Source organism: Ornithorhynchus anatinus, chromosome 7, assembly GCF_004115215.2.
Source record: "Ornithorhynchus anatinus isolate Pmale09 chromosome 7, mOrnAna1.pri.v4, whole genome shotgun sequence".
Taxonomy (NCBI): Eukaryota; Metazoa; Chordata; class Mammalia; order Monotremata; family Ornithorhynchidae; genus Ornithorhynchus; species Ornithorhynchus anatinus.
Window position 1 is genome coordinate 7,021,080 of NC_041734.1, and position 25,898 is coordinate 7,046,977.

The 25,898-nt window shown below is 42.1% G+C and overlaps 1 protein-coding gene across 1 annotated transcript in view; it reads right to left on the reverse strand.

Moving 5' to 3' along the window:
* The window catches only part of RAB2A (RAB2A, member RAS oncogene family), a 72,772-nt gene that overhangs the window by 10,973 nt on the left and 35,901 nt on the right, over positions 1–25,898 (reverse strand). The window contains exons 3-6 of the mRNA XM_001513411.6: positions 25,119–25,186; positions 16,173–16,255; positions 15,722–15,814; positions 8,058–8,169 (exon numbers count right to left, since the gene is read on the reverse strand). Of these exons, the coding sequence (XP_001513461.2) occupies positions 8,058–8,169; positions 15,722–15,814; positions 16,173–16,255; positions 25,119–25,186 (356 nt within the window). The remainder of the gene's footprint in view (positions 1–8,057; positions 8,170–15,721; positions 15,815–16,172; positions 16,256–25,118; positions 25,187–25,898) is intronic.

Below are 25,898 nucleotides of genomic sequence, written 5' to 3' on the forward strand. Positions count from 1 at the left end.
GTATATGAGCTTCTGCCTCTATAATTTGGCATAATTTGATGGATCTGGTCATAAAGTCAGATAATAATAATAATGTTGGTATTTGTCAAGCGCTTACTATGTGCAGAGCACTGTTCTAAACGCTGGGGTAGATACAGGGGATTGAGATTGTCCCATGTAAGGCTCACAGTCTTCATCCCCATTTTACAGATGAAGGAACTGAGGCACAGAGAAGTGAAGTGAAGTGACTTGCCCACAGTCACACAGCTGACAAGGGGCAGAGTCAGAATTCTAACCCATGACCTCTGACTCCCAAGCCACTGAGCCACGTTGTTTCTCATCTGCCCTGTTAGGCCAAAAAGTTAGGATGGAAATTTATACCTTCTCACCTTAGATCCCAAGCTTGTTGTGAGCAGGGATTGTATCTGTTCACTGTGGTATTGTACTCTGCCAAGCACTTAGCACAGTCCTCTGCACACAGCAATCACTCAATACAACAATGAATTAATTATAAGCTCAAAATCAGGGAACTGGTATCATGTACACATACATAAAACTTGTACATGTATCTTGACTGTAAGCCCCATGTGGGACCTGATTATCTTGTCTCTACCCAGCACTTAATACAGTACTTGGCATATAGTAAGTGCTTAAAAATCATAATCACTGTAACCGATGAACTCTTCCAAGTACTTAGTACAATGCCTAGCACTCAGTAATCAATCCATGGTATTTACTGAGCACATTCTTTGTGCAGAGCACTGTCCTAGGCACTGTACTAGTACTACTGTACTAGGGAGAGTACAGTATAACAGAGATGGTAGACTCTGCCCACAAGGAGCTTACAGTTAAGAGGGGGAGACAGACATTAAGATAAATTATGGCTACGTACATAAGGATTGGGTGAATACCAATTACTTTCTCAGTAGATGATCAATAAATGCCACTGGATGATGAGGATTCTGCTCTTAACTTCATTCTCTCTATGGGGAACCTTCTGGCTCTGACCTAACATGGAATCCCTTCATGAGACATTTTTAATTCATTGGGCTCACTCATCCCACTGCTCCTGGCAGTTTCTGGTTACTACACTGTTCGGTACTGAAAGCCTCAAAAATTGAAAAAAAGTTACCTTCTGCTTTTAGGTAAAGAAATTAAATGCATTTCCAAAAGCCCATGAAGTTGAAGAACCAAGTCTGCATTTATGAAGGAGGAGCAAGTTAGTAATCTTTGTCTTCCTTCTGCTGATAAATGGCAAGAAGGCTTTAGCTTTGTGAATTAAGCTGAAGTTTCCAGGTACAATCCTAGGCTTTCAACACCTACGATTTATCAGAGTATCAGCTTGCCATTTGCTTAGAAAAAATCATGCTATTTGGAGAAGCTACTGCTTATCGCCACAAGAACTTGGCGGACTCTCACGCCCCAGAATTTCAAGCTAGAAAGCCACCACATGAACTCATAAAGCGGAGCTCAGATGTTTAAGCATCGAAATATTTCCATTTGATCCCTAGATTGGAATCAAATGATATTTATTGAGCACTTACTGTGTGCACAGCACTGTACTAAGCACTTGGGAGAATACAACACTACAGCTGATAGGTACGCTGTAACAAGATTACAATTGAGAGGGAGTGTGTCCCACCTAACCATTTGAAGTTGTCTTCTGCACCAAGACTGCATCTTTTTCTTCCCACGCAGTTCTTCTAAACCTTCAGTAATCTTTCAATTTTTGTCTGTATTTGGGCTGATGGAGTTACTTTGGAACATGTGCAGGTCATTCAACTCTCTAGAGAGTCTAGATTTTCCTCAGATAAGATCTGGGGGGGTTGGGAACCTCACCTATATGGGAGGACACTTCGAGAGAGAGAGGGGTGAACTTTGGGCTTCATCACCAATACTATAATTACTTTTTAAGCACACCATAATGGGTCAAGTACTGAATCACTATTATCACTAGATTATATAATCCTTGATAGCAGGGAACCTGGGTGCTTTCCTTTTTATCCACAGTCTCAAGCATATAACATAGTGTATTAGCCTCAGAAGGTACTCAAATACCACTGACTGATAACTGGGAAAAGCACCAAAAATTAAGGGTCCCTGCTCTTGAAGATATTCCAATCTAAAATAGTAAGCGCTTAACAAATACCAACATTGTTGTTATTAAAATGAGGACAGGGGCCCGCATGTATGAAGAAATCCAATTCTCAAAAAGTCCAACTCTCGAAAACTGCTTTGTATTAACAGGAATGCAATACAATAATATTATTAATGTAATAACAATGCATTTCCAAAGTTACACTCAGTTCTGCCAGAATTCATGTCTTCAGGATGCCTTTTGGCTACAGCAATGGCAGTAGATAAGGGTACATTCTTTCGCTAACTTGAGCCACGTAGGGACAGCAGAATGCACTGTTGAAAGAAAAGGCTGTATGAACTCCACAGTGTGAGTTTTCCTTAATGTGGGATGTCACAGGAGCACATTATAAGAGGCCTGGGTATACATGGTCTGAAAGACTGGGTGATTTTTTTTTTTTTTTGAGGCATTTACAGCTACAGAAGAGGTTACCAAGGGAAATTGGAATAAAGCCCTGCGAATCTACCTTATGCAGGCAGGGAAGGGTTAGTCAGGCAAGGAGGAAATGATTTGTTTGTTTCTCTTCTGGATAAGGGTCTCATAGTGAGCAGAGCAGAGATTGTCCTGAAACCACCCGGGGAGAAGCCTCACGACTGCCATACAGGTACAGTGGAATAAAAACAAACAAGAGGGAGGATGGTTTGAAGTGTAGAAAGAAAAGAGTCATCTTGGCATTTTCTCTTTCAACACCCTAACTGTTCAAGCTGGATTTGCTAAGGTTTGTGTCTTGAGAAACTCAATCTCAAGAGAGATCATGGCTTTTCTCCACTGATTTTTATTGTCACTTTAGATTTGAAACAAAACACCTCAAACATGATAGAAATTAAAAAGGAAAAAAAGATCTCACAAATCTTAAGGCCATTAAAGAGCAGAACAGAGCCATTCTCAAATCTCATCTCCTCCAAGCGGCTTTCCCCAGTTAGATTCTGTTCTGCCCAGTTTATATCCCTTGCCGACTACTTCAGCACGTCTGTGCCAATTACACACTCATAAACCCACAACTGCCGATAGGCACAGAAGTATCTTACACACCCTATTCCTTACTCATCTATATATCCATTTTTCTCCTATCTGTAAACTAGTTTTATTACCTGCCTCCCCTACTAGATTGTAAACTCCTTGAGGGTCAGGATTGCATATATTCTCTCTATTGTTCTTTTCTCCAAGTACTTAGTACAGTGTTCAGCCCATAGCAGGTCCTCAATACTACTGATTGCTGTAAGATCACTGCTGTTAACTATAAGACTGTAAGCTCACTGTGGGCAGGGAATGTGTCTGTTATAGTGTACTCTCCCAAGTGCTTAGTCCAGTGCTCTGCACAGAGGAAGTGCTCAATAAATATGATTGGCTGATTGATAAACTGCATGGGAACACATTTATGACACATTTATGTGAAAATTTACAACTTAAACTCTCTTGCTATTTCCAATCTCAAGATTCAAATATAACTGTTCATTTTCAGGCCAGGAAATAACAACTGAGAGGAAATCTGTCAGCAAAATCTGGGATAGTGTTTATCTTTTGAAATAATTTTGAATGGGTGTTCTTACTTACAGAAGGTTGTCATTTTGAAAACAGTCTATATGTTTAAGTTCAGGCCAAAAGAGGGTTGGATCAGTGCTTAGAACAGTGCTTGGCACATAGTAAGCGCTTAACAAATACTATCATCATCATTATCAGAGGTATTTATTAAGTGCTTGGGAGAGTACACTAAAATCAAAACAGAGCCTTTACTTACAAGGGTGCCCACAATCTAATGGCTCTAACAAGATAATGAAAGCTGTACAAGATAGATGGGAATTTTTAAAAAAGTCACTGGTATCTAAAATAGACAGTTATTAATTTCTTATTCTCTGATCAAACAGTAAAGCTGTCTAACTCATCCACCCTCTTCCTTGGTATTCAGAGTAAACCGGTATTAACAAAGGCATTCAGCTAAATCCAGTTCAGTAAAAATTTCCTTACATAAAGTAGATGTGCATCAAATCATCTCTGCTGATGTGACTTTTCATCAGAGACTCAGCAACATAAATTTTGGCCATAACCTTTTTGAATTACAAAATTAATAATGAGTACATTAAAAAAATAAATTTGGGGGCCTCAAGTTTTTCCTTCATAATAAAGCTAAGCTGCTTATTGTATTATTCCATGGTTGAATTTTGGGGGAAATTCCTAGCATTCTAGAACCCCATATTTGTTATACTGTTACTCCAAAACACTGCTAAACTGAATATTCCCTTTTTCCAATGGACGTTAGTTTGCTACACAAATTCATCATAACATCTGTTTGAATTTTCAGACTTTGCTTCACAGAGCAATACTTTCTCCTGCTTCTACATATTCTCTGGGTTCTTGAGTTCTGTGCAGTATTTGCCTTGAAAGTGTGTTCGGTGTCCCATGAATGCTTTCATTAGTCTGTTAGACCCATGAAGCTAACTACTTGGCACTGCCCTTGATTATCACTCTCAGGTACAATCAATTCCTCAGTCTTATTAAGGAATAATAGGGACAGGGTGGTTTTGTGAACTTTTTTTATCACAAAGTTCTCCATGTAACTCAAGAGCCTCTAATTATCTCTGCTGGCCACAGCTAGCACCCAGCAGATGTCAAGGAAAATGAGCAAAATATCTTGCCTCTTGAAGCTACCGAATAGGGGACTAAATCCAAGATTTGTTCCAAAGATCCTATTCAATTTTTACTAAAAAGGTTTTCACTGAAACCCTTAGTAGCTGGTTTTCGGCACTTATGCTTCAATTTGTCTTTTAGGCAAAATGCCTTACCAGATTCTATTACACTAGATGTCTTCTGGGAAAATTTAAGAATGCATTTATGAACAATTTTGGTTATTTTGTGAAGTGCTAAGTATCTTTGAGAACCAAACTGTTTTTAAAATGGCTGAAGTTGAAATCATTGTTCTAGTTAAATCTCCAAGGTCAAATTTCTGCCCAGAGCAAATTTTTAATAGTAATATAAACCACAGAAATGAAGTGTCATCATGACCCTAGCTATATTCACACTATTCAAATAAATTCCTATTTTCTACAGTAAATCAGGGTTCATATTCTGACCGAAAGCAGTCAATTCCTGACTACGGACTGATCGCAAGGAAACCTAATTCGGATCAGAAGACTGAGTGATGCGCTGCCAGCCTCTTTGAGCGACTCTCATTAAGTCTTCTAATCTCTGCATATAATTCCTCTTTTCTGAAATGGAGGTATTGCTTATGTGTCTCACAGGCTCGCTGTGATAAAGCAAACAAATGATCACCAGCATCTTGCCTTAAAAACAAAAATTAACTCTCCCCCATCCTTCCCAACCGACCCAATCAGACACTCTCTGGTACCTCCGCCCTGGCAGTAGGGGCCTCTAATAGATTTTTGTACCCAGCTGGCTGGAGGGGGCTATGAGCTTAAAGTCCTAGATAGGTCGGGCTTTGGGAGATGGGGTCACGTTCTGGGCCGGGCTCCTCCAGATGGGAAGAGAACTGTTTTTCTTCCTACTTAGACCAAGAGCCTCATGTAGGACAGGGACGGTGTCCGGCCCGATTGCCTAGTAACAACCCCAGCGTCTAGTACAGTGCTTGGCACATAATTACTAAGAGGACTGCACCGGGTGGAAGTTTGACAGTTGAGGATTTAAAGACTGTAGTAACCTATCTGACCATCCTCCCTACCTTATGTGGGATGGTCCCAAATGTCCCCTTGTTCTGCCACGCAACATGGAACTTTCAAGTGGGAAAACTATGGTGAGGGTAAGAAAGCCAAGGGGCAGTGGAACAAGAGCCCGGCGTAAGGAACGTAGTATTCATTCAATAGTATTTATTTATTCAATAGTATTTATTGAGTGCTTACTATGTGCAGAGCACTGTAACTAAGCGCTTGGAATGTACAATTTGGCAACAGAGACAATCCCTGCCCATTGATGGGCTTACAGTCTAATCGACTGATTACAGTCTAATTGACTAATCGGTAACAGCTGGATTGCTCCATAGCTGCCGCCACCACCAGTAGCTGCTGGAATCCTTGATTCTCCTCATCCAGAGAAGGATAGCCAACTGACTCTGTGGCGGCAGCCAAAACCGTGCTTAACCTCTGCCAGCTCTGTGTCGAGCAAGTAGGTGTGGGTCTCTCAGCCAGTTTTCCCCATCCCCTTGCCTGCTGTTTTTCCTTTCTTCTCCCACCCAAATGTAAATGGACCACTGGACTGCTCTCAATTCCCCTACGAGCAATAACAGTCTCCTTTCACTTCAGGACAACTGCCCAGGTGGATACATGCCCCCTCCACCTTCTCTTCTTCCCTTGGTCCATCCTGGGGACAGTTTTGTATTTCTGGGGACAGTCTCAGGCTTTCAGGTGAAGCAGGACTCTGCCACTCTATGGGAGGGATGGACCTCCCAGCTTTCTGACCTAGACTCCCAGACTTGCTCAGCGTAAGTCCTTGACAAGCCCTGAGAGTTTCCTATCAGGGCTCAAAAGCTACTCAAAATGGTAGCTTCCTGGCCTGGTTGCTCTCTGTAGTGTGTTCCCTCCAATTCTCGTCTCTCATAAAATTCCCATCCCCTTGTTGTCTCTGGCTCAAAATGAAAAGTTGGCACCTCTGTTACAAGCCTCAGAGATCCAGGGGATTTAGGAACAGGACAATTCACGACTCTGATGCTCCCAGGAAATCCAGAGCTGACCTGGGGGCCTGCACACCATTTCAAGCCAAATGGAGCTTTGGATTTCCCTCAGGGGAAACAAGTGAACTTCACATCCCAGGAACATCAATTAAGCACTAATAATGACGAGTTGATCCACTCTTTGGAGAGAATAAACAGTTATGAAGGAATACTTGGTCCTTGGCCGAAAATATAATAATCATACTACTACTACTACTACTATTTGTCAACCGCTTATTCAGAGTGCTGGGGTGGACACGAATTAATCAAAATTAGAAGCAGCATTGCCTACTGGATAGGTCATGGGCCTGGGAGTCAGAAGGACCTGGGTCCTAGTCCCGGCTCTGTCATTTGTCTGCTGTGTGTCTTTAGACAAGTCATTTCACTTCTCTGTTACTCAGGTACCTCATCTGTAAAATGGGGATTAATACTGTGAGCTCAATTATGTCCAACCTAATGATCTTCTACGTACCCCAGAGCTTAGTACAGTGCCTGGCAGATAATGATGTGTATATATCTATAATTCTATTTATTTACATTGATGTTATTGATGCTTGTCCACTTGCTTTGTTTTGTTGTCTGTCTACCCCCCTCTAGAATGTGAGCTTGCTGGGTAGAGATTGTCTCTATTTGTTGCCAAATTGTACTTTCTAAGTGCTTAGTACAGTGCTCTGCACAAAGTAAGCGCTCAATAACTATGACTGAATGAATGAACATAAGAGCTTAACAAATGCAAAAAAAAAAATCAGGTCAGACACAGTCCCCGTCCCACGTTGGGCTCACAGATTAAGTAGTAGGAAGAAGCGTACAATGGAATTAAGACTGTGAGCCCCATGTGGCTCCCATGTCACACAGAGACTGTGTCCAACACGATTAGCTGGTATCCACCCCAATGCTTAGTAGAGTGTCTGGCACATAGTAAGCACTTAACTAATACCACAATTGTTAATATTAATAAATACTTCATCCCCAAAATAGAGCTCCCATTCAGGAAAGGGTGAGGAAAGACACAGAGAAGAATCCATCTGTCATCACGTTATGATCAGTGGAAACCAAGTCTACACTGTCATTTAAAGGTAACTTTTGATAACAGTATGAATATCCTGAGCCACTTTTCCTCAACCTCTTGAGGACAACTATCGGAGAATACAAGAAACAGAGTTCACCTGAAGCATTTCTTCTTGACTATTTCTCCAATAATGGAGAAAAACATGGAAGACTTGTACAGATCCAAGTTATTTTCCTTCCAAATTAAAAAAACAGAACTAAAGGCACATTACTCACCTCTTCTACATTAGAGGCAGTCTTAGCTGAAGTTTCCATGAAGATAAGTCCGTGTTCTCGTGCAAAAGCTTCACCTTCTTCTTTTTTCACTTCTCTTCTAGATTCTAAATCACTAAACCGAAGGGAGAATAATTGCATTATTAACTTGGTACAAGATGAGTTCTCTATGGGCAGCACCTCATTTTTACAAGATTTAAATCTTGAACCACATAGATAATTTGGGGCTGCGACTAAGGGGAGCAGGACATAGAACACCAACACCACCACGACTCCTTACTACCAAAGTTCAAAAGAATTTCAAGTGCTTAAAAACTGTCAGATCATGACACTGATGGCATCCCTGATGGCACTATCCACAATTTGCCCACAAGGCATAATGGCTAGGCACTCAGAACTAGGGGAAGAGAGTGGAGGAGGAAAGCCAAAAGCAGAAGAACCTGGACCAAATAGGTCCTTTTCACATCCATGCAAGCAGGCCCTCAGGTCTTGGAACTGGTGGTGGGGAGAAAGGAGAAAAGGGAGTGGCAGGTCCCCCTTGAGGCAGGCATCTTTACTGGTAAATTTTCCCTTTGCGTCTACTATTCTCTTCTTTCTTATTTCCTTTCCTTTTTATCTTTTTCATGCTTAATCACTAGGGCAGGCAGAAAGCGATGGGTGAGATGGGTCACTGAAGCTCTCAGGTTTCCAACACTACAAGTGCAAAAATAAATGTGAAATCACAAACAAGCACACACGATCTGCTAAAGCGGGTAAGTCAAATGTCCCCAATGAATAGCCCTCATGGCGTGCCCAAATTCTTGCTGGAAGTTCAGTGTGCTTTCCATCACCAATTAATTTCTCCCTGTTTCTTCCACTTTTTGGGTGGCAGCAGGAGGGTCATCATCCTCTCATGTCCTACGAAATCTCATACAGAAGCCCAAATGGCAGACTGCTGACAGCAACAGTGACCAAATAGAGGAGCTTGGATTGGAAAATGGGGCAGTGAGATTTTGGCTGCCATTCTCGACAGTTTTGAAAAAATACTTCACCTATTTTCTCTGGGCAATCTTTATCCATATGAGCCTTAGGAGGACAAGAGCTGCTCTATGCTGTTCCTGATGCCCACTTGCGGCAACGCTGCTCAAAGCAGGGTCTGCAAGGACCCCCCAGAGGCCTGGGGGCCCTGCTAGCATCACCTCTCTGAGGTACTTTCACTCTTTGCCATCAGCCCCTTCCCCAGGGAGGCACAGCTCTGTGGGGTGGGTCTGTCTCTTTTTCAAAAAGGCCACTGCCCTTCATCCACATCTTTAACAGGGGGAACAGATGTGAATGGAAGCTGGCATGATCTGTCCTTCAATTGAGCTCCCTACGAGCAGAAAGATAGTCAGCAGAACCCTTCCAAATCAGCCTCAGACAGAAAGCTACCCCTGGCTCTTTTTATGGTATTTGTTAAGCTCTTATTAATTACTACTAACAGTATTTGTTAAGCACTTACTATGTGTCAGGCACCGTACTAAGTGTTAGAGAAGATACAAGCTAATCAGGTTGGACACAGTCCCTGTCCCAGAGGGCTCACAGTCCTAAACACCATTTTACAGAGGAGGTAACCGAGGCACAGAGAAGTGACTTGCCCATGGTGACACAGCAGACAAGTGGCAGAGCTGGGATTAGAACCCAGGTCTTTCTGAATCCCAGGCCCGTGATCTATCCACTAGCCCATGCTGCTTCTCTTGTCTCTCTCTACACCTTCGTTCCTTTAGAAATCTGGATGAGAAAGACTCCCAGACCTGTCTCATCCCCACCACCACTTCTTCCCACGTCACATCTCTTCCAGTTCACCTTTGTCTCCGCCTGTATATCTTCCCCCAGCTCATCTTTTTCCTGAAGGTGAGCCCAGAGTCCTCTCCGACTCCCTCCACTATCAAGGAGTAACATTTGCTGTGGCTGCCTCCTCTGCCTCACTTAAATCCTATGCCTTCCCTTTCATTCCTTAACATACTCATCCCCTAAATCCTTTCTCTAAGCCTTCTTAGAGAACAGGACTTCTACCATCACTATCGCTATAGGCACCTGCCTCCAACCTCCCTCCTCTCCAACTGGTTCCACAAGCTACAACAAATATAATCTCTCATCTGTCACTACGACTAGGTCACTGTCCTCCTCAAATCCTTTTACTGGCTCCCTACTGCTTTCTGAATTAAACTAAAAATTACTCACATTCAGTTTCTAGGCCCACCTCTAGTTCACCCCTGCCTCCTCCTCTCCACTTACTCTTTGCTACCATCAAACAGACCTCCTCCTCCACCGAGCCCCCACACTCCCCTTTCTTCGGCTCTGCTTCTTGTTTTACTCAACACCATCCCCACCTTATGTCAACTGATTAACCCGTTCCCTTTTCAGTAAGAATACAGCGGTATTTAATTCCTGTTCTCCGTCTGACAGACGATGAGTCCCTTGTGGGACAGGGATTGGGTCTGACCTGATGATCTTGTAATCACCCCAGAGCTTAGTATAGTGTTTGACACACAGTAGGCATTTAACAAGTACCACAATTATTTTATTATTAAAAATAAGGAAATAAGTTCATAGTTCCATTTATGCTTTCATGTACAATTTGGTCGTTTGCCTCTCCGTCCTCAGTTTAGGTTGTAATTCCTTGAGGGCAGGAACTAAGAGTTACATACAGTTCTATGAAGAATGGTGTCAGGCACTCTGCAGGGTCCTGTTAAATGTCTTTGATTGTACTACTTGAGACGAGGCTGATCTAGTCTACAGATGCCATCGTGCTGAGTTCACTGGTTGTATAAGTGGCACTTTTTATTGCACACAAGGATTCAAGATGATCTCATTAACAATGAAATTCTAAGTTTTGATTCAAATACTACTTGGATTAAAATACAAGAGTTTATTCAGGAGATAGATTCATGTATTACTCAAGTCATCTGTCTTGAAAGTGAACCTAAAAGGGTTCGTGTACCAAATATTGGGATCCGCTAACATAGCTTCACTATCTGTGGTGGATATCAGTCTGTATTTTCCCCAAAGAAAATTCAAGTAGAATCTAACCTTGGCCTTAAATTCAAAATGCTGTCTATCAGATGCTTTTGGAAGAAATGGGGTTTCCTCAGGTGACCTTAACTGTGTGTCAACCAAGGCCATCTTTCCAGATAAAACTTGAAATATGACCATCATGAAGTACATCTTTTTGGCAGAAATGAAGTTTGTTCATGAATGTGTTGAAATCATACATTTTAGCATAAAGATGACTGGGGAAGGCAGGAGGGGAGGGAGTACATTGTAGTGAATAGGAAAGACTCAACAGACATAGCCTAGACTGGGTTAAGATATGCTACCGGGGCTCCATAAGGTTTTGAAAGCAAAAGTAAAGAAAGAAAACAAGGGGGAGGAAAAATAAATCACATTCAGAAATATTTTACGAAACTTAGAAACTATAAAAATAATCTTTTAAATTTTTCAAATAAATGCTATGTCTTTCATTACGTTTACTTTAAATCATCTGTCTCTCTTGCCAAGACTTTTGATGTTGTTGCTAAATATAGTAAGAAAAGGATTTTGTTACTTCAAATTCCTTCAGGGAGTCTCATATTTCAATTTAGGAAGTAGATCATTTCAGCAGTAAGGGCACTGAAAAGTATCTGCAGTGGGGAAAGGAGGTTTCTGATTCCTACATTCACAGTAACTTCATTGGCTAACAAAGATTTGCACATGGAGGATTCCCAGTGACAGTCTCACGAGTTTGATGATACAGTACTCTTCTGTTTAAATATCATTTAATCAGTGGTATTCACTGAGTGCTTCCTATGTGCAGAGCACTATATTAAGGGCTTGGGACAGTATAATACACAAGAGACATTATCTCTGCCCATGAAGAGCTTGTGATTTGTTGGGGGAAGATAAACATTAAGATACATTATAGTCAGTCAGTCACATTTATTGTGTGCTTACTGTGTGCAGAGCATTGTATTAAGCGCTTGGAAGAGTACAATATAACAGACACGTTCCCTACCCAAACTGAGCTTACAGCCTGGGGGGTGGAGGGGCTCCATTATTGTGGTGTGGTGTAGGCGGGATGACTATCAAAGATCTTAAGAGGTACAGACCCAAGTGCATAGTCAACGTAGAAGGGAGGGTGAATACACAGGAGAAAAGAAAGGTTAGTCAGGAAGGCTTCTTGGAGGAGATACGATTTTAGTAGGGCTTTGAAGATGGGGAAGGCATTTAAGAAATAGTCTAGCTAATGGACAGAGCATGGGTCTGGGAATCAGGTGGCACTAGAACTGCCACCTGCCTGATGCATGTCCTAGGACAAATGACCTAACTTCTCTGTGTCTCAGTTTCCTCGTCTGCAAAATATGGATTAACTACTTGTTCTCACTCCCCCTTCAACTGTGAGCCCCGGGTGGGACAGGGTTTGTGTTCGACATGAATATCTTGACTCTACCCCAGCGCCTAGTCAGTAAAGTGCTTGGCACATGCTAAGCACCTAAAAAACCTCATAACTGTTACTAGCCTATTTTTTATTTTTTTTAAAGACCATTACAAATTCCTCACTTGCACATAATCTTGTCATTTCGGAAAATGAAGGGGGGAGAGGAGGATGGTAATAAAACCTCAGGGCCCTGGTGCTGTTGGACGTTGTAGTCCACGCCTACATTAATTAGTACATGCGTAGCTCAAGACAGCCATTGGCCACCTCAGGTCTGACATTTCTTTCAGGTTCCTGGGATCAAGAGGCTCAATGGGGGACTCAAAGTGATTTCAGTATGCTCTTGACAAGTGGGTTGAAAGACTGCCCAGCACAGAACTAGGAGGGGCCTTAGGAGCCACTGAAGGCAGCTCTTTGCTTCCCTCTCAAGAGGAGAGCCTTGTATTCCACAACTAGACATCAATTCCAGTGTGTAATGATCTACCTGATCAGATATCACAGATTTCTTTCTATCTAATCTACACCTCCACACACACCAACAAACTGAAATTCAAATTTCCTCCAGATTTGTTCTCAGTGGACATTGAACACGGCTGAACCAGGGGACATAAAACTCAATTTTTTCAGTCTACTTTAGCACACAAAGCTCAAGGAACATCATCCAAGGCACTGAGTGTCCTGTTCCCTTTTTTATAGGGTCTACAAATATACACCAACCCTCTGGTTTGATTCTGATATTTGTTCAATTTACTGACCCAGGTTTGTGCCCTCAAATAATTTACATGCGTAGAAAAATCAAATTTCTTAAAAAAAGACACAAAGGCTTACCGTCAGTCATGAGCTAAGCCGCTGAACAAGCCCTTTGCTAAACTGCCACATCAGCCAAAGTTTAGTTCAGAAGAAGAATGCCTTTCCCTGTCAAAACCCAGTTGTGATATTTCATTTACCATGATCTCCTCGACTTTGCTGTCCATTACCAACCATGGCAGCACTGATGAGGCCTTAGCCAGTTCCTTTAGTTGAGAACACCCATTCAGGAATCAGATCGCTGCCTTGCAAGACACAGGATAATGCTCTCTAATTTTTAAAGAACGATTATTAAATGGAAAATATGAATTTAATGAGTTTTGGCTAATTTGTGTGTACGTCAAATGATCATTGCTGACTACATTATACAGCATTCCACTGCTGCAATTATAAAGGAACTACGTCAGAAAAAATCTCATGTCTTTATTCTCCCTCTCTTAATTACAGTAGAGCTTCGTTGGAAGAGAAGGGAAAAAATGAAAACTAATAATAATAATAATAATGTTGGTATTTGTTAAGTGCTTACTATGTGCCGAGCACTGTTCTAAGCGCTGGGGTAGACATAGGGGAATCAGGTTGTCCCACATGGGGCTCACAGTCTTAATCCCCATTTTACAGATGAGGTAACTGAGGCCCAGAGAAGTTAAGTGACTTGCCCACAGTCACACAGTTGACAAGTGGCAGAGCCGGGATTTGAACTCATGACCTCTGACTCCAAAGCCCGTGCTCTTTCCACTGAGCCACGCTGCTTCTCTACCCAAATGGGTGTGGCATTTAGACTACAAAAAAATGTAAATCTAAATTCGGAAGCAAGTTTTGCTACTTCCTTTAATGCTAGGGCACATCAAATGATTTAAAAAGCTTATCAGGCTGATGTAACTCATACAATTATAGTTCAGTTTCTGAAGTCATCTTTGGTGAACTACGTACCAATGACGTGTACATAAGAGAAGCAGCACGGCCAGATGGAAAGAGCACAGGGCCAGGAGTCAGAGTATCCGGGTCCTAATCCTGGCTCTGCCACTTGTCTGCTGAGTGACCTTTAGCAAGTCACTTCTCTGTGCCTCGGTTTCCTCATCTGTAGAATGAGGATTAAATCCTACTCCTTCCTAACTAGACTGTGAGCCCTAAGTGGGACAGGGGCTGTGTCCAACCTGATTATCGTGTATCTGCCTCAGTGTTTAGAATAGTGCTAGGCACCTAGTAAGCACTTAGCAAATATAATAATAATAATGATTACATAATACATTATTATTATTAGGCTTTTGAAAAACTTCAAAATAAAAGATAGAATGTAAGTTAGGCTACAATGTCAAAATTTGAGAGGAGAGCAAAGACAGAATCCCTCCACAAGGTACCAAACACTGTCTTTCACAAGTCAGAGGGCTTTGAAACCACCAGTCATTAGTGGAGGTTTCTACGAGAATACTGGAATGGGGCAGGCGAAAAAACAGAGACCCCGGGGACTGGCTGGTAATCAGATACCTATTGTTTCGCTTCTTTGCCAATGGTGCAAAACCAGGACAGATTGATAACAAATGAAATTCATTACCATCTGGAAGCTGTTCGATGCTTTCTGGAAACGTGAAAAGGGTTAGTGATCTCAGCCCAATGGACTGGCTTGCAATCATCAAAACTGTCGATGGGAGTAGCCTCTAGAAGGGGCTGGCTCTTCTAGGGTGGGAGGGGAACACATTGGAAAGTTAATGAAAGTAGATGAGTTTATTAGGCCAACGAGAGCAATGGGTCTGTGGGTAAGCAGGTTGAAACTGGACTATTTGGCCCTTTTTGATAGGCGTTAGTTCCCGTATAGCAACATTAAACTCTTTGGGCACAATTAAAGAAGACTTAAAGGAACTGCAGAAGTTTCTGGAACAGTGTGGCAAGAAACTACACCTCATGCTTCCCCCATCTGCTGTCCCTTAAACTACTACCACACAGACAATTGAACATATTCCTTCATGTTGATGCTAATAATCCTCACTGTAATCAGAAACACAAAAAGGAAAACGTAGAGCAGGTTTAGAGTTACGAGAGGGCGAAATGTCAGACAGTATTTGAAGACTAAGATTCAAAGATATTTGAAGATTCAGACATTTGACACTCTTTCTTCTAAGAAACTAGAGTGGGCCTGGATTAATTCAACTCTAAACTAAGAATTTGCACAGATCACCGACACACTGCATCCTTTCCCCTAAAGGACAGTGAAACGCGGCAGCCTTGAGCAGTGAGCATGATGGATTCCCAGAGAAGTTGGGTGGGGGGGATGTTCGGTAATGTTTTGGACCCTGTGTACCATTTTCAGATTTTAAGTCAGTTAAAGGTTAGGGGTTCCAGCAAACTAAGCAGCTACCTGGGCACTGCCAATACTTTTTACTGTTAGAGGCAAAATCCTACATTCTAAAATATCAGAGTTTGTGTCTTTTTTTACCTTTTATTTCCAATAAGCATAATGACCATGTTGGAATTGGAATGCTGGCGAGCATCTTCTAACCAGGTTGTCAAATGGTTGAAGGTGTCCCTCCTGGATGGAAACAAGGGTGAAAGCTTGACTGTTGTTACCTTTAGACAAAACAATTCATTTCCTTCGAAGAGAACCACGTAGGATGGGAGGGCCCGGGGAAAAATTTGGCATTTTACTTTTCACTTCATGTACATGCATGAAGCATCACTGGAACCCAGAAATCCCCAAAACATCACGTAGCCCAAATTCATGCAATCCCCACTCTGTGGAGCTCATTTATTACATTTGAATATTTCAATTCGGAATACTTCAAAAATCACAAATCTCTTAATTATCGACCCCAAGACCTTATCCCACCTCCCCCTTTCCCTTCATACCCATCCCATATCAAGACGGAACCAAGCTACGAAATTCTCACCTTGTAATATCATACACTAGTAGGGCCCCTGCGGCCCCTCTGTAGTATGACCTTGTGATGGAACGGAAGGACTCCTGGCCAGCCTGGCAGACAGAAAAAAAGGTAGATTTCCTGGTTTAATACAGTTTCCTAGGAGGACCCACTACATTACTCACAAGCAGAATTTAAGTGAGTGGAGAAAAGGTGGACGACGGAGAGTGGCCACCTCAAGGGTATTGGGAACCAGCTAAGCACATGCATGAGACCCGCACAGCCATGTGAGCGCAAATACACAGACACACACACACACACACACACACACAAAACTGAGGAACAAGACCTCTAAACCTTTTTTGGCAATCCCTGACAACCCAATTTACTGAATGGCTTCACAATACATGAATCATTATTAAGGCACAGAATGGACTCCTAGCAACTAAGCTCTGAAGACAAATTTGAAAGGAAGCAAATAACCCAGAGCTTCACATTTGAATTCAATAACCCGCTCCCTGGGGCAGCTGTTGACACTAGAATAAATAAAGCCCATTGTAAATAAATGATGAATGACATCTTTACGCCCACCATCTGCTGGTGTAAAGGTTGTTGGAAGGCCAAGGATGCAGATTTTATCCGTTATATCATAAACTGCAGCCAGCTTTCAACAGTCTTCAGATGGAATTTTTTCAGTAATCATTTTATTATGAAAAACAGAAAATGGTTTTGAATTTAATTTTATCATTCTGCTCTACACTTAATCAATTTCCTCTGTTTCTGAAATACAATTCTTGTCAAAAGCCAACAGGATGTAAAAGTCATCTTCCTAACCCACTAGCGAAACAGACACCAGAGATCCTGAATAATTAGCCAATTTTCCTTTCTTTTTTTTTGGCAATATTAACATTCTGTTATAAAAGGTGCTTTACAGGGTATGCCCACTGCCTGGAGATTAAATGGCAGCTCCAAGATTTTATTAAAATCTGATGTCTTTAATCCTACCTAATCTTAGAGAATAAAAATTCACATCTCCACGCTAAAATAGCTAGTTTACCGTAATCTTTGTCCAAGTTAAATAAAAATTCAACAGTTACCTGAGGATTCGGTTCTCAGATCTACTCACACCTATGGCTCTACCTGTTTTCATCCCTACCCTCAATTCTTCAGTGGATCAAGTATCTGTCTCCATTTTCCCTGGTGCTTGAAGACCTCCATATAAAATGTTTCTCCCTGAATTAAGTGCCCCAAAGTAGCTCTTGTGAGCTCTTGTGAGAGAAGACCCTGATCAAATGTGTTATTTGGCAAATTACATTTGGGGTTTGCCAGGTTTACAACCAAACCTGGAGGCTAATGCTATCAGCTGCAAACAGGCACTAATTCATCTGAGGAGAGGACAGGGGGTCTGTAAAATAACCAGGCCCTAAATGGAATATGGCTTGGATGGCCCAAAGCTCCACCTCCCCAACTCATCAACTGGCAGTGGAAGCAAACATTAGCCAGCCCGGCCAAGCCTGGACCGGTCTGCTCCACTTCAGGGGCTGGTGGGCTGCCAATGGGATGATGGAATTGCCCTCCCTCTGCCTACCCCGACGGCCTTCCTTGGAAAGCTGAATGCCTCCTCGTCCGGGCCTGCGGTGAGAGAAAGGGAGCTTTCCTGGACCAGCGGAGATAAATTCCAAGGTGAATCACTGGAGTTGAGGTCTGCCAGACTGAAATATTAGTGTTCGAGTCTCAAAGGTATCTCAAATATGGGCTCCACTCTTCCCTGCCATTCCTCTGGTGGGGAGATGGCGGTGTCTCTTCTTACGACCCTGGATCCTACTAGCTTCTGCTGCAAGTTTTGGGGCAGACTTTGATCATAACAGCTCAGGCCTTGGCGACCTGAGACATCCCCGAAAGGGGGTTTATGTGATATTCTTCCTAGTCCAGCAATATTAGACCTTCAGGGACTGATTGAAAAACCTTCTTGGGCAGCACACCTATGTAGATAAACTGGGGTTCACTTGTCATTGGTGAAGAAAATTTTTATAAGATTTTAAAATATTCAAAAGTTTTACGTTTCCTCAAGTAAAAACAAATAAGTTAAGAACAAACGAGCTCTCCATGAGCCCAAGATAAGTGGCCTCTTTCCAGAGAGAGGTTAACAAAAAACAATTCTGTTCCAAATTCACACAGGGAGAGTAGGGGCAACATTTTCCTTGCTTGGATCCAGCTGGGAAAAATTAATTAAAGAATTAATCGGTCACACTGAAAGCCATCTTTTGGACAAGACATTGGATGCCAGGTAAAGATTCTTTGGTTAACATTAAGGACTCACTTCTCAATTTAGACAACGTACACATCAAATTCAGAGCTACATTTGAGGATTAAAAATGTAGAAGTTATACATAGTTCACACAAAAACCGAGAGAGAGACTGTATGTTGGAGCCCACAGTGCGTTTTTAAAAATACTCCAGATCTAGTTTTTCTTCAAAGCCCATCCCATACGTGGGACCCAAGAGTTGAAGAAAACACAATAACATCAATTAAAAAAGGGTTGAATTGCCTCCACTGCAGTTTTAAAAATAACACTTTCCCTAAAGACTGACGATTTCTTTCTCCACAAACAACCTATCCCACCCCAGGTGTTCCTAGTTGGAATTTGGCTTGATAATGACCTTTCTCAGATGGGTGATGAGGCCTGCCCGGGTGTGGAGAAACTGAAGTCAGGGCTCAGTTTGTGAGGCTCCTGAAGCAGACCCCAGCGGGCATGACCTATCACAATTCCAACTGGGCCGTCCCCTCCCGCCCCCCAGCTTGTACTCAACATCTGGTTCCCTCACTTGAGGCAGCTTTTTTGAATTGTATTTCACCCACAATTCCACACCTGCTCTTTAATTCCTTTCACCACAATGAGTTTGAGAAGGTTTTAAACCTTGAAGCTGCATCCTGGGGAGGACTCTTTAGGAGTATTAAATTTAACAGGATGCTACCTGTTATTTGATATGTCCATGATAGGTCTTTTGTCAAGAGCCATTAGCTGGGAAACAATAGGCTGGGCTGGAGGTTTAGTTTGCTGGCCTACTCTTCAGAGAAGAGGTGGTTTGGCCGCTCTTCACTGGGCAGGGTTTTGGGAGCTAGGTTACTGGGATTATTACTCAATTCTTTCTTAAATTTTAAAAAAAAGAACGGGATGGTTTACTGCAATTCTCCTAATGCAATCAGGCGTAGCCACCTTGTTTTTCAAACTTAAGCTGAAAAGGGAATAAACCTTTTTGAAAAAAAATCAATTTAACACATAGAAAACTGCCACAAGTTGTAAAAAGCCTGGACAGATTAATATAAGTAGCCTGACACTCACTGTTGGACAAGATTCACCTCAAGCCAAGAAACAGACGAGATACCTCGTCCAGGCAGCCATGGCCGAGAGAGGAGGAAGCAAAGAATATGGCTGCTGGGGAGAAGTTGCAAGGAGTTTTACACAAGGTTGGAGACCATCTCTGTCAATCAGATCACCAGAGGATGAAACAGCTCAGGAAACTGGGTGGAAAGCATAGATTCCATTTCAATATGAATTTAGCCAACTGGGGAACTGATTAATGACGAAATGAAATTGAGTAGTAGCATAAGACAGTAATGGCGAGAGTCCCTCCCAACATGAAACAAATACGGTAGAACTGCAACAAGTGGGAAGCTAAGGACAGTGGGACTTTGAACTGTTAGGAAGAGGTGAGGGATGATGGACAGGAGGGGAAGTAATGGGGAAGGAAAATCCCCTAAGTCTGGATCGTCATGGTTCTTTATGTGGCTACTACCCCGAACACCGGTGCCAGGCCTTGAGCAGAACGACCACAGGTTGGAGTGGGACTGGACGTTCTCTGTCAAGAAATATCTAGCCTGGAAGTGAGTTTTTACTTTGGGAGTAGGGGTTCTATAACCGGGGGCTGATTTTTAAATTTGAATTGCTTGTCATTGCAAAGCTAGTGACCTATTTGTGTAAAATTTCTATGGCCGATTTGAGAGCTGCCTAAAGGAGAAGACCCCTAGACAGGTTCACCTCTCCAAGCCAGGGAGGAGGAGGGGGAGGTATGAGAGCAGTTAGGGAGTTGCACGCAATCCTGGGGGTGAGGAAAAAAGTGGGGCGATCAGCCTTGCGAAGGAGAAGCAAGTGGGATCGAGGGGCCGAGACCCCCGCAGCAAGGAGAGAAAAGGAAGGAAAGGGTAAGGGGAGCAATGGAAATGGGCCAAAGAGGAAAAGGTACGGTGGATAAACAATCAAATGGAGAAGGGAAGTAGAGACTGGTAAGTCAAGACAAGGAGAAAAGAGCCAGCAAAGGCGAGGAACAGGTGAGAAGAAAGTCATAGAAAGTCACCATCAAAAAGGAGATCAGAAGAAGGATATATACTGCCTAAATGACAAGCAAACGGAAAGAGGGAAGAGGAAATAAAGGATGTGTATAGCTACGTAAATAAGGCACACTGTGTAAAAATCCTTAAATACTTCTCAAAGTTTTGCAGGACACACTCAAATAAATCACAGCCAGACATACATACCATAACTCTTGTATACATGGATGCACTCACAGAACCTCCCTACCACATACGGTCATGTTGGTGCAGACTTTTGCTCTCATATTCACCCATGCAACATGTTCCCCTTGGACACAAAAATACTCAAGCTACCCTATGCACATGCATTTCACACATGCATGTACTCTTAAGAGCAGCCTTAGAAAGACAGAAACTTCAAGGCACAGAGATACCCAAACAAATCAAGAGTGAAAAAAAGACAGAGAAAAGGAAAGAAGCGGAGGGAGGGAGGAAGACAGGGAGGGAGGGATGCACACAGAGGAGCCCCGGAGCAGGACAATAGCAGCAGAGGGAGACCATTACAAGAAAAATACAAACAGGATGGGAAAACAAGGCAAAACCCGGGTGAAGATGAGAATTTCTCTTTGTTCTGAACTAAAGAACCTGGGGTGGTAGACATCCCTGAGGTCTTTGAAATTGGTTCTTTAAAGTGAATGGTGGTCTGCACAATTCCATGTGGCAAAATAGCCATTCATTGTTGGAGAGAAATAACTCAAATGGTTTTATAACCCTAACCTATATAAAGGTGGGCTGGTAAAGTCTGAAGACTACTCTGTTTTTACACCAATTTAAGGTTATGTGGCATATCTTTCTATGTTCAGAAACCTCCTCTTTGCTAGAAGTGCTGAAGACTGAGAACGTTGCTGTACTTAGAAATGCAGGCAGCACTGATGCAGATAGATAGGGTCAGACACAACCTGAATGCCTCGATGCTTAAAGAACACTCCAACAGTTGGAAAAATGTTAGCCGATAATATTTATAGCTTTAGCTACAGAAAAGTACAAAATGAGAACCACTGAAATCCTTCAACAATAATTTTATTTCCATATTTTGTGAACTCAATGTTATACACTGATACACCACAGATTTTTTGATGAGTGGCCTTTTAATCAAACAATGGTATTTACTGAGCACATACTGTGTGCAGAGCACTGTACCAAGCACTTGGGCTCAGAGTACAATACAACAGAGTTGGTAGACACAATCCTTGCCCTCAACACAAATACAAACATAAGAACAGATATTATGTGACACTATAGAGTTTTTTTTAAAATACGAAGAACCGTACCACTCAAACTTCAGTGGCTTAGGTGGCCAAAATCTCAAATCCCATCCTGCACCTTAAACCAAGAGTTTCAAATCAACGAAAAAATTCTACGTTTTCTCCCTATATGTGAACTTGCCTTTAACACTCACTTATCCAACATGACTTGTCTTTCAAACTCAATGTTTCAGCTTTCCCCATTTATCAGACAGAGACTTTATGTACTACTTGCTACCTACAGATTTTAAAGGTGAGGGTTAGCGCATTAATGACCATGAAATGCTTTGAGATCCTTAGATGAAAGACACTGGTGAGGACAAAGCATGTGGCTTATTTTTCTGATTCTCTCCCCACCCCCTGACCCAAATCTACTTTCTCTCTTCCTTGGGCAAGTTAGATCTTGGAGCTAGTTTCAAACACCCTTGTTCTGAAGTATCAGCAATTGGGAAGTGGGAGCAACTTTACTCCAACAACCACCATCCCCTTTTAAGTTCCCTAGTTGTAGCCCAAAATGAAAGTCCATTTTTTAAGTTCTCAAGCTGCAATATTCCAAAACCAGCTGGAGCTTTAACACCTTTGAATATTTAAAACGGACTTTTAAGATACTTGGTCAGAGTCATAGCTTGCCGACGGGTTAGATGGAAACCCTGGGGGAAAGGAAAAATCTGAAAAGTCGCTGCTAGATCTCAGCCTAAGCCAAGTGAAACAGAGACAAACGTTTACATGTTGTGACCACTGAACTGCTAAAAGGTGAAGTAGGTTCTGGAAAGTGCGAGGAAAAAAATAATCTTCCTCTAACAACCTCCTCCCATTCCCATCCTATGGGGCAAGTCACTCTTTTCCTGCTGCCATCATTCACTGCTGCTTAGCACAGCCAAGATTCAGACAATCCTGGAATGAGACTAAACCCACTACCACCTAGACTAGAAAAAGGAAAAGGCAGTTGTTAACATCTCCTATACCAGCACGTGAGCACGTGCACACACGCCTCAATTTGCATTGTGTTCATCGTATAAGATTTAGCTGTGATGGAAAGAACAATAAAAGTCAAAGGAAAAATGATAATGCTATTAGTCCCCAGGCACAGTGCACTTGAAACACTGAATTGGGTAGCATTGCCAACAATTACTGTTAGGGTGAGCCTGTGACAAATGGGACTGCGATCAAGGAGAGGAAAACGAAAAATGCTAATTAGAGGGAGCCAGGATCAGTACCGAGACTAAGAAAGTCAGTGAAGCAGCGTGGCCTAGTGGATAGAACACAACCCTGGGAGGCAGTAGGACCTGGATTCTAATCCTGGCTCTGCCACAGGTCTGCTTGTGTCATTGGGCATGTCACTTGGCTTCTCTGTGCCTCAGTTCCCTCCTCTGCAAAATGGGGATTAAGACTATGAGCCCCATGTGGGACAGGGACATGTCCAAGTGTATGCCTCAGCGCTGAGTACAGTTCCTGGTACACAGTAAGCACTTAAATGCCATAAAAAACTCTTAATTTTAATTTGTATTTTTGAAGGCTGTATTATAGCTTTAGTCTAGGCTTCCCTAGTGGAGAGAAATCTGAACCAAAAACCAGTTCTTTTCTTAGAGCAAAGAAAACAACCACATGCTGTGGGTCTTTGGAAAGCAGTTTGGTCTAGTGGAAAGAGCACAGGCCTGGGAGTCAGAAGACCTGAATTCTGATCCCAGATCTGCCACTTGCCTGTTGTGTGACCTTGGGCAAGTTACCTGACTTCTCAGTTTCCTCATCTGTAAAATGGGTATACATTATTCCTATATATTATGACCCTCAAATAGGAAAGGGACTGTGTCCAACCAGATTACTTGGTAGTGTACTCTCCCAAGCGATTAGTACAGTGTTCCGCACACAGTAAGCACTCAATAAATACCACTGCTTGGTTACCTTGTACCTACCCTAGCACTTAGGATATAGTGCTTGGCACACTCTAAGGTCTTAATACATATCACAGGTGGGCAGAATTGACACTTAGTAGGAAATGAGTACAGTTGAAAATCCAGGAATTTCAGTTTCCAGACTCCATGAAAAACTTTTGAACGTCACCCAGCTTCTATCTAATCAACTTCGCTGCCTCTTACTTTACATCTCTTTCCTTAATTCCATAGTGAAGGAGGGTGGATGAGGGGAGGAAATTCCTTCCAGTTGCAAACCAGAATTAGAACTATTTCTTTCAGGGAGAGTGAATAAGTACTTAAAAGCCAACAGCTCAGAATGCTAGAAGCTATACTTTGCCCACTACAAACAGACCCCATTTAAAGCCTTCTTGGAGGATTTCATGGGCCTTATATAATGTGCTTTAAATTTGAGCCATGAACATGAAGAGAACTCCAATTTTCTTCACTCACTAGTATTTCCTTGGTCAATGGGATATTAGTGAATCCTGATTATTGAGAGCACAGGATGCTCTCAGAAAACCTAGTCTGAAAAATGACTGATGAAAAGAGCAAATGGAAACTTAACTTGGGGGCTTTGTATGGTGGACAGAAATATGAAATGTTATTGTATTAAATTCTACACATACCTTAAGGCACCTGGGTAAATTAATATAGGCTCAGAAAGTCAGGGAGGAGAAAAATTAGGCAGGACTACATCAGCCATTGAGCATATTGGAATCTACTAAGTAGTGAAAATGGGATACGATTCAGTCAAAGATCAAAATGGAAGAAGAAAGATTCTGCAGCTCTAAACGATACAAACAACAATTCATTTACCAGGCTTTTAAAGCACTGAAAAAACAAAACCACCTAGACTACCCAGAAGTACTAGAAAGTGTAAGGCACTGAGTTCTTCATTGAACAGGCAAGCAGGTTTGTGTCCCGAACCAGAAACCACTCTGAAGGACATATCGAGGCCAACCTCTGGAAGACCATAAACGGTCTTAAATTCTAGCCTTTTAGGTGGTTATGAGGTTTAGAGCCAGCCAGACATTTGACAGTGGCCTCACCCACCTGCTTTGAAAGATAAAAGCTAACAGAGATGTGGTTGAGAGAAAAAGCTATAGAGGAACTCAGACAGACTGTGAGCCTTATGTGGCATAGGGATTGTGTCTGACCTAATTAATTGGTATCTGCCCCAGTGCTCAGCACATAGGAAATACTTATACAATTATTATTACTATTACATTACTTTTAGAGAAATCTAAAAGGAGTTTACTTTCCACCTAATATTTGGAAAGTGTTCAGTCGCTCAAGTTGCCATAGGTTTTGACCTTCCTAATTTACCTAAAAATAGGGTGCAGGTACAGGAGGTAACCCTGAAGAAAAAAAAAAAAAGCAGAATCCTGACTTACTGTAGCAAGCACTAGATTTAAAGTTATTAATCGACAGTACTAGCTATACTTACTGTGTCCCAGATCTGAAGTTTAATCTGTTTTCCATCAATAGTTATCATTCGAGCACCAAATTCTACACCTGAATAGAATAAAGAAAAATTATTAGCAAGTGAAAAGGAATGCATTTGGCAGAAAAGGAAATAAGCTTACCAAGTCCACTGCATTTTAAGGTAAACATCTGTTACACTTTAGCAAAACAAAACAAAAAAACCCAGTTTCTAACAGCAAGGGCCACCTCGTTAAATATTTCTTAGAGTAGCAATAGTAGCTAAAATATTTACTAAGCGCTTACTGTGAGCAGAGCATGGTACTAAGCAGAAGGAAAGAATACACAGGTGGGAATTAGACATGTTCATCAACACAAATTGCTGATCCAAGCAACTCCAAAAACGATCAAGACAAAGACGCACAAACTAGATTCCACCTTGACCAATTGTGGCAAAGAGCCAAATCAGAAAGAGAAAGAATGTTTTATTATGTGTGCTCAATAAAATTCAGGCACTGAGAAAAAAAATACGAAAAGAGCCTCAAACTTGGAGAACGATAACAGTAAGTGGCTGGAATGTTACCAAATGCCAGGCTATCTGATATCCCAATTCTTGCTTCTAATCCTCGACCCTCATCACACATTCCTTAACTCACGACGTGTTAATGGGAAGTCTCACTAACATGGCCGGAGGAAATGAAGATGCAAGCTTGTGGCTCTTTTCTTCGATGCCTTATACAGTGACAACCAGCAAAGCAGCTACTGATTTCCTTCCAACACTTGAGCCACCAGGGGCCTGCTGGAA